Raw genomic sequence first — 14,507 nt, 5'->3', positions numbered from 1 at the left:
AGGCCTTTCATAAAGGGGCATTCTGCTGCCTGGTAACACAGAGAACAATTTTGCCAAACTTTGTGTCAGCATAACATCTCCCTGATATCACTTCACTCCCAACATATCTACTGGATTCCTTAGAGACCATCTGCTGAACTCCACTGAGACATGATCATAAGATCTGTACATAAAAAGTCCCAATCCATAATGAGCTGCCTGGGAGATTGCATTTGGGTGAGTTGCCCTCGTGAGAGGAATGCAGGACGAGGACTCTTTAGAAGCATGTGAGCTCAGGAAAAGGATCTGTCACAAGGAAACAGGCTTAGGCAAAGAAATCTGGGTACTGATATACAATGACCAAGGGGCCGTCTATAAGGATATCATCGTACAGGGAGCACCATTTGCAGGAAAGTGTCCCCATTCCTTTGGAGACAACATGGACAGCTCAGTGCACATCAGGGACCTTTTCCTGTAGCTGGGAGATTTGCCCTGGGCTAGGTGAATTTCTAAAGGTGCGGGCCTACAAAAAACTTAACAGTGTTTAGCTGTACTGAGACCACAGCTTATCATGCTGACAAATACAATACACCTCTACCCCAATATAATGCGGTCCTTGGGGAGACAAAAAATCTCACCGCGTTATAGGTGAGACTGCGTTATATCAAACTTGCTTTGGTTCCCCCTGTTCCTTGTTCCCTGACTGCCCCCTCCAGAGACCCCCGTCCCTAATCACCCCCAGGACTCCATCCCCTACCCAACCCCCCTGTCCCCTGACTGCTCCGACCCCTATCCACACTTCCACCCCCTGACAGGCACTCACGGCAGCGGCGGGAAGTGGAGCAGCCCAGCCCCAGCCCGCTCCACTCCGCCAGCTCCCAGCCACCAGCTCCGCTTCCCGCCATCGGTGAGTGCAGGGAGGTTGGGGAAAGGATGCCCTCCGCCCCCCGCAACTCACCTGTGGGAAGCAGAGCAACGCGGCCCCAGCCTGCTCCACTCTCCTTGCCACGGCACAAGCCGTGTCGCTGGGGGGCGGCTGGGGAAAGGTCCTGCACTCACCTGCGGTGGGAAGCGGAGCGCCATGGCTGGGAGCTGGCGGAGTGGAGCGGGCTGGGGCCAGGCTGCTCCGCTTCCCACTGCCGATGAGTGCAGGGAGGTTGGGGAAAGGACGCCCTCCGCACTCACCTGCGGTGGGAAGTGGAGCGATGCGGCCCCAGCCCACTCCACTCCGCCAGCTCCCAGCCGCGGAACTCCGCTTCCTGCTGCCGGTGAGTGCGGGGAGGTTGGGGAAAGGATGCACCCCCCCTACTCACCTGCAGTGGGAAGTGGAGCACTGCGGCTGGGAGCTGGCAGAGTGGAGCTGGCTGGGGCCGGGCTGCTCCGCTTCCACCGCTGCTGGTGAGTGCAGGGGGGATCCCTTCCTCCAAGCCACCTCCCCCAAGCGACATGGCTGGAGCTGGTGTGAGGGAAGCAGAGCGGGCTGCTCCCGGCCTCCTGCTAATCCCCTGGGCCACTCTGGGACTGCAGGGCCCCCAAAAGTGCCCTCCCCCAGCTCCTGCATTCCAGACCCTGGGGGGGGGGGAGCCCCTGACCGCCCCCGAGACCCTCTGCCCCTTATCCAACCCCTCAGCCCCGGACTGGCCCGGCACCCTTAACAAGCTGCTCAGAGCAGCGTGTCAGAGGTTTACCGTGTTGTATGCGAACCCGCCTTATATCGGGTTGCGTTATATTGGGGTAGAGGTGTATTGTTTCCTTGTACTCCCCCATCTGTCCATCTCCATTGGTTGTCTCTTGTCTTTTACTTAGACTGTTAGCCCCTTGGGGCAGGGACTGTTTTTTGTTTTCTGCTTGTACAGCACCTAGCGCAGTGGGGTCTTGGTCCATGACAGGGGTTCCCAGGCACTACAATAATACAAATAATAATAAAGGGTGGAGAATGAAGAGAAGAGAAGTTGCTACATGGGCGAAGAACAAACTAAAGAACCTCTAGCTCTTTTGTTCTGTCCATGTCTCTCTTGCCCTTTGCTGTTCTACCCAATTATGCAATAACTAATAAAAAATGACAAGTTATACCAGTGGTCCCCAACGCGGTGCCGGCGAGCGCCATGGCGCCCGCCGGGACATTTATGTGCTCCCGCCTAGTGCCCAGCAGGGGAGAGAAGCTGCGTCCCCGCGCCTGCCGGGGACAGAGAACTCCGGGGCTGCAGGCGCCAGTGTTCTCTGTCCTCACGGCTTCTCTCTTCTCTCTGGATTCATATATTATGTAATATTAAATATGATGTTTTTCGTATTATTTAATGTACTAATACAAAATAAGCCTTGAAAAATTGTTGGCGCCTGCCACACTCTTCTGAAAACATGAATGTGCTACTGGCCACGAAAAGGTTGGAGACCACTGAGTTATACCATGAGATGGTTTCTGGTAGCAAGCTATATTTTAGGATGAGTTATGGGCAAAGATTCTCCCAACCCTGCTGCTCATTAGGCAGTAAGATGATGGGAAGGGAAAGTTACTCAGGACCCAGGTTTCTGATTCTCATTTATACTACTTATAATCTTACCCTATAGCAAATAAGTTTAAAAAATTCACAATAATACACTTGTAGCTTTTAAATTACCCAAAGTGAATCCATGCAGATTGGCTCTCTCACTGCCTGCTCTACATTAATAAGAAACACTTGCACAGAGCAGTAAGGCCTAGCTCCTTAAAGTTATTTAGACTCCTAACTTTGATTGAAAGCAATGGGTATTAAGTGCCTTAAGACCTCTGTAGATCTGGACCAAACTGCTCACAGAAGAGTTCATCTTGAACTACTAAGAAATTAACCAAAGGGGTCAATTGCAATCATATGTGTACGATTATTCACTTTCCCAAGAACCCCTGTATGTTGTCCCACATACATTCTAGCCTCATTGGTCACAGCAGAGAGTACTTCTTTCTCACGGGTTTGCTGAACTGTCAGTCTTCAGCTCCTGACCACCTTCCTCCCCAAAGACATCACCACAGGTACATAAAAGGTGAGTAGGTTGATGTGAGTATTTACTGGAATATCAAGTACAGCTGATAAGGCCAGGTAAATAATTACTGTAGATGAGATGATGGTAAATAAAAACTTTGATTGTTTTCTTTATGCATTTATTAGTTTCAAGTATATAGTAATTAGCATAAAATGCTACTTTTTAAAATTTATGAGTGATGCAGTTTGTATTTCTGGTTTGTGGTTTTTTTGTTTGTTTTTTCCTTCTCTACTTCCTTCCTGATAGGGGAGAGAGAAGGCATTAAGTTGGGGCTTCTTTACTGTGATCTATAGCTGGTAGCTTTGGCTTTTTTTCTTTCCTGCCTGATATGTAAGAACAAGACTTTAGTTTTGTGAGATAGAACTCCTCTCAAATGTGACTACTCAGAGATTCTCTTAATCCTACATCATATGTGAGAAATAGTCTGTAAATTATATCTAAGAGGTAAAAATTAGTAAAACTAGATACTTGTAGTTCTTAAGCTATGATTGATGTGAAGGTTGTTAAGCTGCAACGTTAGTCAAATGAGTTTGTGCTCTTGACCTGTAACTGCTCCACCTCTCTTGCCTTTCAGCTGTATCTGACTCCACTATGTCTTCTGAGAAGCAAATAAATGATTCTTCCCTAGAGAACCAGGAACAGGAGCAACAGGTAGGTACATGGTATTAAGAGGGTGATATACTGACTCTCCCCTATCACTGTCTAAAAGATATTCTACTAAATGTAAAAAAGTTGTAGCGGTGTTTTTAAACTAAGTGTGGAGGTTGGGAAAGCCATCAGGTGCAGAGGAGTACATGATTTGGACAGAAACATCCCCTAGGAGAGGATCTATTAATGGGGCTTCTCTATCTCTTAGTAAGGAGGGGAGGATGGAAGCTGGCAAAGTACAGGTAGGAAACTAAGAGAGTCCCATTCAATTACATTAAGTTGCAAATAGTGAAGTCCAAAGCTGACTGAAAAGAACTAAGGGATTTCAGAAAAGTGGGTGACTAGGCAACAAAATGGCAGATGATATTCAATGTTGATAAATGCAAGCTAATGTACATTGAAAAAACATAATCCCACACACAAAGTGATGGGATCTAAATTAGCTGTTTTCACAAAAGAAACTTCTTGAAGTCATTGAGCAGATGTTTTCAGAGAACTATCCCCAATGTGCAGTAGCAGTTTAAAAAGCTAGCTATGTTGGGAATCATTAGGAAATGGGTAGATAATAAGACAGAAAAATATCATCATGCCCCTATATAAATCTATAATATACCCACACCTTGACTTCCACACGCAGTTCTGGTTGCCCCATATCAAAAGAGGATGTATTAGAACTGGAAAAAGGTACAGAGAAGGGCACCAAAATGATTAGGGATATGGAACAGCTTCCATATGAGGTGAGATTAAAAAGACTGGGGTGGCTCATCTTAGAAAAGAGATTACTAAGGGGAGGTCTATAAAATCACAAATGGTGTAGAGAAAGTGAATAGGGAAGTGTTGTGAAGGAGTAAATATGACCCAAGAACCAGGGGTCCCCCAGTGAAACTGATAGGCAGCAGGCTTAAAAGAAAAGGAACTACTTCACACAACACACACTAACCTGTGGAACTCATTGCTATGGGATGTTGTGAAGGCCATAAGTATAAGTTCATGGGGAGAGGTCCATTCCTGGCTATTAGCCAACATGGCCAGGGGATACAACCTCATGCTCTGGGTGTCTCTAGCCTGACTGCCAGAAACCGGGAGTGAACACCAGGGGATGGATCACTTGATTCCCTCCTGAAGCATCTGGAATTGGCCATGATTGGAAGACCATATACTGGGGTAGATTTGGCCATACTGGATCAAACCAATGGTCGGTCTTGTGTTCTAGCAATCCATCATAGTCTGGAGTTGAGTGACTCCAGAGCTGAATATTCATGGCGACTGTTTCCCATCCTATGAAGGAGACAGTGCGACTGGCTTTCTTCAGCACTAATGAAACTTTCTTAAAACATGCCAAGCTTGACCTAGCTGAAAGCTACTCTGGGAACTGATCTATAAATCTGAATAAACCTTCCAGATAACTAATAGCTCTTCAGTTGCAATAATAGGTCTCCCCTTAAAGAGGAAGACACACACTTGGATCTTTCAGCTAGTTAATACAGTATCCCATAGTAATTAGAGGACCATTTGACTCTGTAACCCTTCAGACTGCTGAGAACTTGGAAGCCTTTGAATTAGTGTGGGAGGAAAGGTTCATGACTATGAAATACCTGCAAGGTGCTAACTGACTTTCCTGCCTCTGTAGGCTTTCCAGTATGATGCTCTCAGTGGCTCTTTCACAAATCTCTCTCTCTCTCTCCCTTGCAGAATCTCTTGAGGCGGGTGGCCAGTCTGCCCTTGGTCAGCTCTGCCTATGACATGGCTGCGACTGCCTACACCTCCACCAAGGAGAGTCACCCCTACCTAAAGTCCTTGTGTGATGTGGCAGAGAAAGGAGTGAAGACCATTAGTGAGGCTGCAGCCAGCAGGGCACAGCCAATTCTGACTTCATTTGAACCACAGAGTGAGTAAGCTGGGCTTGCAGGTTGTTTTATGAAGGAACATAAGTGTCTCCATCCCAAGTGCAGACATAGAGTGCAATGGCTCACAGTTCCATGTCTCGTGTTTCTTTTTGAAGGCCTATATCTTGCACTTATGCTGGGGGGCGGGGGTTCCTTACTCCTTGATATAACTACAGTCCAGAGATCCTACCCTGCTGAGCACCTACCTTTTTCATTTTAAGGTTCCTGCCTATTTTGAGACTTGGTCAGTTTCTCACAGGCAGAGAAGTCATTGCCAAATAACTTCAGTGACTGCAAGTCTGTCTTCAGTCTCTGGTGGTGCACAGACAACTTGACTAACCCAATCCATAGATTACCCACATAAAGTAATCCTCTTGAGTGCGAAACCTGTTAAAAATCTAAGCATGAGCACCCAGGAGTCACCCCTGATTCCTTATTTCTAAAAGGCCATTAGAATTTAAGGGGCTCATTTTTCAGAAGTGCTGGACACCTAAAAGTCAGGTCCCTCTAAATATCAAGGTTCATGCAGGGGTGGGTTTGGTTGCTAGAAAGGACTGCTGTGGCCATCTAGTCTGACCACCTGCATAACACAGGCCCCACAAATAATGCAGGACTTCCCTGAAATAAAGGCCAATAGCTAAGGCTGAACTAAAGCATATGTCTTAGGAAAAACATCCAATCTTGACTTAAATTCCCAGGGATGGCGTCTCCATCATAATCCTACGTACATTTTCTCCAGTAGCTGACTACCCTTGGAAAAGATCTGTCTGAATTTGTCATCATAGCAGTGACCTTACACTTTAGTTGATCAAACTGAGTTGTAGGGGACTAAACTTGCCTTTCTCTATAGTTGCAACAGCAAATGAATATGCTATTAAGGGACTGGACACACTGGAAGAGAAGCTGCCAAGCCTTCAAATTACAGCGGATAAGGTAAACTTTATTCTGCTTTTCTCTAGAGAAGGTTGTAGCCACATAAACCACGTAGGGTAAGAACTGGACTAGTCCAGAGCTCTGGAGGCAGCCTCATGAACAGACTCTGGTTCAGGAAAGTGGCTGAATCATGTAAAGGAGCTACCCAGGGACAGAGATTTGTTGCCTATCTAGAATGAGGCAAAAATAGGAGGATAGCTAAAGTCTAGTAAATAGTGCTCAACTAGATCGTGGTATAATGATTCTACTCTAGGGAAGGCTATGTAGAATTTGAGGAAAGGGTATGGTGGGCGGAGGGGGGGCAGACCTCTGGATTTCAAGCAGAGAATTGTATAAACAATAAATGAAGAAAAATTACCAAATGTCTTCTGCTGTCACCACTGTAGGTTGCTTCAGACCCCAAGGAGCTGGTGCCATCCAAAGTGGAAGCTGCCAGCAGAATCTCCAGCTTAGTAGACGTGACCAGAGAAGCTGTACAAGAGAGTATGGAGTCCACCAAGTCAGTTATGACCCACAGTGTGAACACAGTCATGGGTTCAAGAATGGGCCAGATGGCTGCGAGTGGTGTGGAAGCAGTGCTGGAGAAATCGGAGGAGTTGTTAGATCAATATCTCCCCATAACAGATGAGGAACTAGGTCAGAACACATCTGAATCATGAGATGCTGGTTGCCTTCATTAGAGGTCTTAGTTCTTTTATCTTCAAGAAGGCCCTTTTCACCTTATAACATGCAAAGCTGGAGCCAAATATTATGCTCAGCCTGTCTTGCATTCACCCACCTGGTCCTTCATTTAGACATCTGCTTTTCCTGTACCATCAAAGGTAGCTGAACAGTGCTGCACAGTTCACAGGCTACTGGAAAGTAGGTGGAGATGGTTAGAATGTCACTTGTATCCTGAGGCTTATCTATCCAGACAATGAGATGTATTGGGCTCTTGGGGTGGGGAGTGATGAAGGGGAATGAGTTAGTGTCCAAATCCCTTCAACTCTTCCTAGTGCAGCTATCAAATGTGCCTGAAAAGGCACTTTCCAAATAGGAATAGCTATGGTTACTATTGCTTGTGACACATCTAGCAACTTCCTGACATAATGAATCCAACAAGATATTGAAAGTAGCTGTAGTCTAGCAGTATGGCAAAAGGGAGGAAGGCATGAAATATGTGGTTTGTTTTGTGTGTCAAACCCCATTTATTTCCTTCAGCTGAACTTGCAACATCTATAAAGGAGGATGGAGTGGCTCCTCTCCAGCCTCAAAGTTACTTTGTGCGCTTAGGCTCCCTGTCAAGCAAACTCCGCCACCGTGCCTACCAGCATTCTCTAGCCAAGATTAAAAATACCAGGCAGAGTATCCAAGAGACTCTCTCCCAGCTTCATCAAACCATTGATCTGGTAGGAACTTTCTCTGCAGCATTCTATTCTGGAGCTGATTTGGGCTGAGCAGACGGAGACCAAAGTGTCTAGGCTCTCCTGTTCTCCCTGACTACCCATGTTCCACTGGAACTAGCTGCTTCCTAAGCTAGTCTCTAACTTGGGTCTAGGCCAGGGCGGGCAAACTTCTTGGCCTGAGGGCCACATCCGGCCCTCCATACAATTTCAGAAACCTGTTAGGGGAGGCTGTGCCTCCCCAAACAGCCAGGGGTGGCCTGGCCCCCCTGCCCCTTATCTGACCCCCCCCAGGACCCCTGCCCCAGCCACTCCTCCCTGTCCCCTGACCACTGCCCCCATCCAACCCCTTCCTCTCATTCCTGACTGTGCTCCCGGGACCCCTGCCCTATCCAACCACCCCTTCTCCCTCACTGCCCTGGGAACCTCTGACCACCCTGACACCTATCCCCACTCCTGACCCCCACCCCAAACTCCCCTGCCCTCTATCCAACCCCCGCTCCCTGCCCCCTTACCATGCTGCCTGGAGCACCAGGACAGGCAGCCACGCCACCTGGCTGGAGCCAGCCACGCCACTGCACAGCACAGAGCACCGGCTCAGGCCGCATATCTGCAGCTGCGATGCCCAGCAAGAGCTCGCAGCCCAGAGCATTGCGCTGGTGGCACAGTGAGCTGAGGCTGCAGGGGAGGGAGAACAGTAGGAGAGGGGCCGGGGGCTAGCCTCCCAGGCAAGGAGCTCAGGGGCCAGGCAGGAGGGTCCCACGGGCCGGATGTGGCCCGCGAGCCATAGTTTGCCCATCTCTGGTCTAGGCAAGCAGCCAACTCCAACTGCCATAATATCTTGGTTCCATCAAACTTCACAAGCTAAGCAACACCTGGCCAACTCTGTCTCTGAAAGGAAGATCTCTGAAGAAAGCAGGTGTTGCAAGTGAGTGACTCGGGGAGGGGGGGAGATAATTTCCTTTTGGCTATGGAGCACTCTGTGTATGTCTTTGGCATATATGCCAAACATACTGAAATATAGTCCAGTCATCACTGGCATGGAGGAAGCCCCAGCATCTCGTAGATGCTCTAAAATGCTTGTGATGTATAAAAGGTGCTACGTGTTGTGGTAAGACTCCTTTTCTCCTTGCTCCTCCAGATTGAATACATGAAGCAAGGAGTGGATCAGAAGCTTCAAGATGGCCAAGAGAAGCTCCACCAAATGTGGCTGGACTGGAGCAAGAGGCAGACAGGAGGGAGTGAGGACACAGACTTGGTACAACCTGAGGTATCTAATTAGCCAGGATCCAGCTTTGGGCTGTGGCATTTCTGCCTATCTCAAGAGTCTTCTTCTACCTCACTAACAACTTGTTTCCTTTCAGCAACTGGAGTCTCATGCTCTGACAATGTTTCAGAGCATTATCCAGCAGCTGCAGGCAACCTGCCTGACCCTAATGTCAAGCATCCAAGGCTTCCCCTCCAACATCCAGGATAAGGTGCAGCAGGTTCGCCACAGCACAAAAGAGCTCCAGGCTTCATTCTCCACAGTCCACTCCTTCCAAGACCTCTCCAGCAGAATCCTGACCCAGAGCCGCAAACAGGTCACCAAAGCCCAGGGGTACATGGATGAGCTGCTAGAGTACATAGTGCACAACACTCCTCTGTCCTGGCTAGTGGGACCCTTCATGCTGTCTGGTAAAATACCAGACGAAGCCATGGAACCATCAGAATGAGGGTGGGGAAGACTAAATAGCTTCTGTAATCAGCTCTGTCAAACTTACTGCAGCTCACTGGTAAAGGACCAAATTTTCCTTAACACTTTTATAGTGATTAACAAATAAGGTCTGAAAGCTTAAACCTTTTTGCAGCCACCTCCTGACATTAGATTGAATTGTTTTTTTTCTTGTAGGAAATGAAGCTGCTTGCAGCTCCTGGTTCAAACGTTCTTCCTCCCCTGGATAGCATGGGGTAGAACTCAATCTCACATCTTGCATGGGCTGCATGCTACCTGTGGCTGAGCTAAGAAAAAAAAACAATGATTTTTTGCTTTCTAAATAGCAATGATGTCACCAGAAGTATCTCTCTAAAGTGAGGGTGAAATATGAATGTAAAACAATACACAAACTGCATACTACACTCCAGGAACTCAACAACCTACATCTGGAATACTCCCCACAATCTTAAAGTGTAGTGGCTAAGAACTAGGTTACTTCTGGTGAAAGCTGTTTTTGCCCCAGTGAGGTAGACTTCTCCAACTTAGAGAAGTTCTTGAGACTTCCTTCTTAAAGCAGGGAGAAATGGTACTAAATACACCTTCAGCTCTAGGTGTCTTATGTGGGTTGCTGAACAAGTCGTTGACATAAATCATGGCCTTTCTAGTGCATGAAAATATATACTGTTACTCAGATGACTATAACCATACCATACAGGCTAGTGTACTGGTGACTACCTTTACACTTGTTTTGGTAACTGACTCATATTCCCTTGTCACTTCTCCTCAAATTGCTGTAGTAGAGAACTTTTGTCTCTTGTAAAATAAACATATATTGCATACAAACCTGTCTCTGAGCTCGTTCTTGAATTGCTTAAGAATAGCTAAAAGTTAAACACTAGAAAGGACTACTGTAATTATAATTAATCTCCTGCATAACAGGAATCCATTCCAGGAAGTCTAATAGCTGTAAGTGAATGAGCATCTCTCTAAAAATTTCCAGTGCTGGGGAACCAACAACCACCCTTGGCAACCTGATACCATTAAGAAAAGGTATGAGACCATACCAACAGCTGCCTGTCCTTCCTTCCTTCACTCACATCTTTCATCAAGATCTTAAGGAAGGTGGTGTTTCCACATAGCATCCCAGAATTCTTTTTAGTTTAGTTGGGACCAATAAAGATCCTCATCCCTGGGCCCTTAGGGCCCTAAAGGTCTTTTGAGGGTTAGATAAACATTATTTCCCTCTGTCTGTATCAGACCAGAGGGAGAGTAGGAGTAGAGGGTGCCTTTAGCCTCAACATCAAAAATTGGATATAGCACTGCAGGAGCTTCTGGTTTCATAAAACAGGGATTAAAATAAATTCAAAGCATATGTGGCTCTACTACTTTGCATAAAATGTGAAATTACAACAGTATACATGCAGGTTAATAATCTTTTTCACAAACATCTAGGTTGTGTAATGAGTCCTGCATCCATTTAATCTTTGAACTAATGTTCTCTTACTCCTGTCTACTCAGTACTGCCTGCTACTGATCTATAGATCTCCCAAAGCATGAGTCCCATTAGGTCTGCTGCTTTTGGGAACTTCAGTATGAATAGTAGACCATGCACTAACTGAAGCAACTTTTTAATTACAGCTGTGATGTCATGTTTCAAAACTTTCTATTTTTCCAATAGAGGGTACGGGACCTAGAATCTCCAGGCATGTTGCGGTTGTGTGCTACCGCAACATAACCATTCTGCTTGTTTTGTCTCTCAGGCCAGTGCTTTCTGTTCACATGGGATGAAATGCAATTAGATGATAACTTCACAGTTGTAGACCACCACCTGCACAAGTATCTTACAAAATACAAACAGCCTCCTGCACAGGTCACTCTTTTTCTCCATTTACAGATAAGGAAATTGTAGTGCAGAAAGTCACCTGGTGAGGGTCACACAGTCTATTAGAGCCAAGCAGCCTACCTCCTAGTCCTGTACAGTAACTCCTCACTTAATATTGTCCCAGTTAACGTTGTTTTGTTGTGTTGCTATTAGGGAACAAGCTCGTTTAAAGTTGTGCAATGCTCCATCATTTGGCAGCTGCCTGCTTTGTCCACTGCTTGCAGGATTCTTTGGAAGAGCAGCCCCTCCTTGTGGCAATTAGAGCCAAGGGGGGCTGGCAGCCCCTCTCCCCATCAGCTCCCCTAAATTCCCTGTAAGCTATGTGGCCCAGCAGCAGTTCAGCTGTCACCCCCACCCCCATTGCTGTGCTGCTCCTGCTCTGCCTTGGAGCTGCTACTGGGAGCTTCCTGCTTGTGGGGGAGAGGGGTGCTGATATCAGGATGTCCCCCTGCTCCATGCCCCCTCTCCACAAAGGGGGACAGGGCTCAGGGACAGAAAGGAGGGAGCTTGCTGAAAGCTGTTGCTTCCATTCTGCTTAAAAAGGCAATGAAGTTGAAGTGGGGTCAGCGTACTTAAAGGGGCAATGCACGTCTCTCTCTCTCTCTCACTCATGCACCTACTCCCCAGCAGCTGTGCATGTGCTGTCAGGAGGAGGGAGTGGTGCGCTCCAGCTGGATAGCGTGGGCTCATCATCATGTTCAGTTTTTGCAGTGAAGTGTTTGCAGCTACTGCCCTGCATGTATTGTGTTTCCTCCCTCCTGCCTCAGTCCATGCTCCCTTGGAGAGTGTGAGGCTACGTTAACATCCACGTATTAACCTTTGAGGGCTCAGCCGAGTGCTAGTTCATCATTTAGCAGCAAGGCATTCCCTGGGAAATATTCCACCCTCTTACTCCACCACCTCAACCAAGCTTCACAATCATTCATTGCTGTGTACACTATTAAACTGTTTGTTTAAAACATATACTGTATATGTATATAATGTCTTTTGTCTGGCAAAAAAAAATTCTGTGGAACCTCACTCTCCCCCCTCTCCCATTTACATTAATTCTTATGGGGAAATTGGATTCACTTAACATCATTTTGCATAAACTTGCATTTTTCAGGAACATAACTACAACGTTAAGTGAGGAGTTACTGTATTCTAATCACACACTCATCAACTTTGTCTTCTTACCGTACTGTGAGGGGACCCAGGGCAACATTCAAACTTCAATCATCAGTTTGAGTTCAGTAGCAAGGACCCTTGACTAACACAAGTTAATAGTAGCACCTCGCCAGTTGTGGAGGCTACTGTAGACCTGTAGGAAAGCACAAGCGGCACTAAATAACAGGACTCCGTAAAGGGGAAGGAATATACTTGAGGTGAAGTTTCCTGTTTAGCTTCCATAACCTTCTCCCCCCGCCCCAACAAACACAGACCTTGTTTATCTAGTCTTGCTTGGTGTCTGTTTCTGATTCAGCTCACTGTTCAAAACAGCTGCTCTCCTCCATCAGAGAGTGGCCTGACTGGGAGAGGGTTACAACGTGAGAAGATTAAAACAAACACAGCTAGCTCATCAGGAAATGCAGTAAACTAGTTCAACAGTGGCTATTTCTTTAAGCTTAAGCAGCCCCATGTTCCCTAACAATAGATGCACTTATAATACATTTTGTATAAAGTGCATCATTATTGTATGGGAAGCTGTATTATCTTAAAATACTACTCATTCTGTCTTCAGCCACAGCTTCTGGGGGTTCAGCAGTAGTAGTGTAGCAACACCTAAAGGCCATATCTGAGCATGGGGGGAAGATTCATTCCATTAGAGGCCCTATAACTAGGGCCCTACCAAATTTATGGGCTATTTTGGTCAATTTCAGTCATAGGATTTAAAAAATAATAAATGTCATGATTTCAGCTATTTAAATCTGAAATGTCATAGTGTTGTAATTGTAGGAGTCCTGACCCAAAAAGGAGTGTTGTGGGGGTGAGGGATTGCAGTACTGCTACCCTTACTTCTGCGCTGCTGGTAGCAGTGGCACTGCCTTCATAGCTGGGCAGCTGAAGAGCAGCAGCTGCTGGCTGGGAGCCCAGCTCTGAAGGCAGAGCCACTGCCAGCAGCAGTACAGAAGTAAGGATGGCATGGTATGGTATTGCCACCCTTACTTCTGGGCTGCTGCCTGCAGAGCTGGGCCCTCAGTCAGTAGCTGCCACTCTTCGGCCGCCCAGCTCTGTAGGCAGCAGCGCAAAAGTAAGGGTAGCAATACCACAATCCCCCTAAAATAATCTTGTGACGCCCCATCCCCCCCCCCGCGCGCAACTCTCTTTCAGTCAGTACCCACAATTTGAGAAACATGGGTCTCCCCCATGAAATCTGTATAATATAGGGTAAAAGCACGCAAAAGACCAGATTTCACGGACTGTGACATGTTTTTCGTGGCCGTGAATTTGGTAGGGCCCTAGGTATAAATGCACAGTAAGATAGTCTGACCTAAACAGCTTAAAGTCTAACTGTTCTGCTCCTTTGCATTAAATGAAGTTATAGCAACAAAGAATTTATATCCACTTATCTCATGAAGGCTTCTTGAAACTGAATGAGCTGTTTTATGCCTATGTATTTAGGGGTCAACATATCTTCTGAGATTAAATTAAGTTTTAATGATGGACTAGGTGTCTTAATGCTAGTGGACTAGATTCTGCTACTATACAAAGAAATGAGTCCAAATGCCATGAGCATTCTGTTAATACCGCTACAAAAAATATTGTTTACTTTAATTGCTAGAAACTTGTTCACCAGGCCTGTAGGTCAAGGATTATTAAAACTTGTTTACCTGTCTCATTACTAACAGCCTGTGGAATAAATTTTACTAAAGGTGAAAACATGCATTTATATTGTAAAAACAAAATCTCAAACAGCTAAAGGACTACAGTAGAAATAGTAGGTGTAAGGACAGCAAATTGGACTGTCTTCAGGCTTTGTTCTTCAAGCTTCTTGTAGAATCTTCTCTGCCAGCAGGCAGTACGTAATACATTTACACTAGTGATTAAATGATGCCATAATTGTATAGTGCCCGTGAACATGCTCATCAGTTCAGCTAACCAGA

At 46.4% G+C, this 14,507-nt stretch overlaps 1 protein-coding gene across 1 annotated transcript; it reads left to right on the top strand.

Moving 5' to 3' along the window:
• The first annotated feature begins 2,828 nt into the window (after positions 1–2,828).
• LOC112110233 (perilipin-3-like) lies at positions 2,829–9,561 on the top strand. Its single transcript, XM_024205133.2, has 8 exons — positions 2,829–2,997; positions 3,572–3,648; positions 5,338–5,533; positions 6,382–6,464; positions 6,851–7,100; positions 7,665–7,852; positions 8,988–9,116; positions 9,211–9,561. Exons 1-8 carry the CDS (start codon positions 2,829–2,831, stop codon positions 9,559–9,561), a joined length of 1,443 nt encoding a protein of 480 aa, XP_024060901.2.
• The last annotated feature ends 4,946 nt before the right edge of the window (positions 9,562–14,507 follow it).

Source organism: Terrapene carolina, unplaced genomic scaffold (assembly GCF_002925995.2).
Source record: "Terrapene carolina triunguis isolate 2854851 unplaced genomic scaffold, T_m_triunguis-2.0 Scaffold112, whole genome shotgun sequence".
NCBI classification, from domain to species: domain Eukaryota; kingdom Metazoa; phylum Chordata; order Testudines; family Emydidae; genus Terrapene; species Terrapene triunguis.
This window is presented reverse-complemented; position numbering and strand designations above follow the sequence as displayed.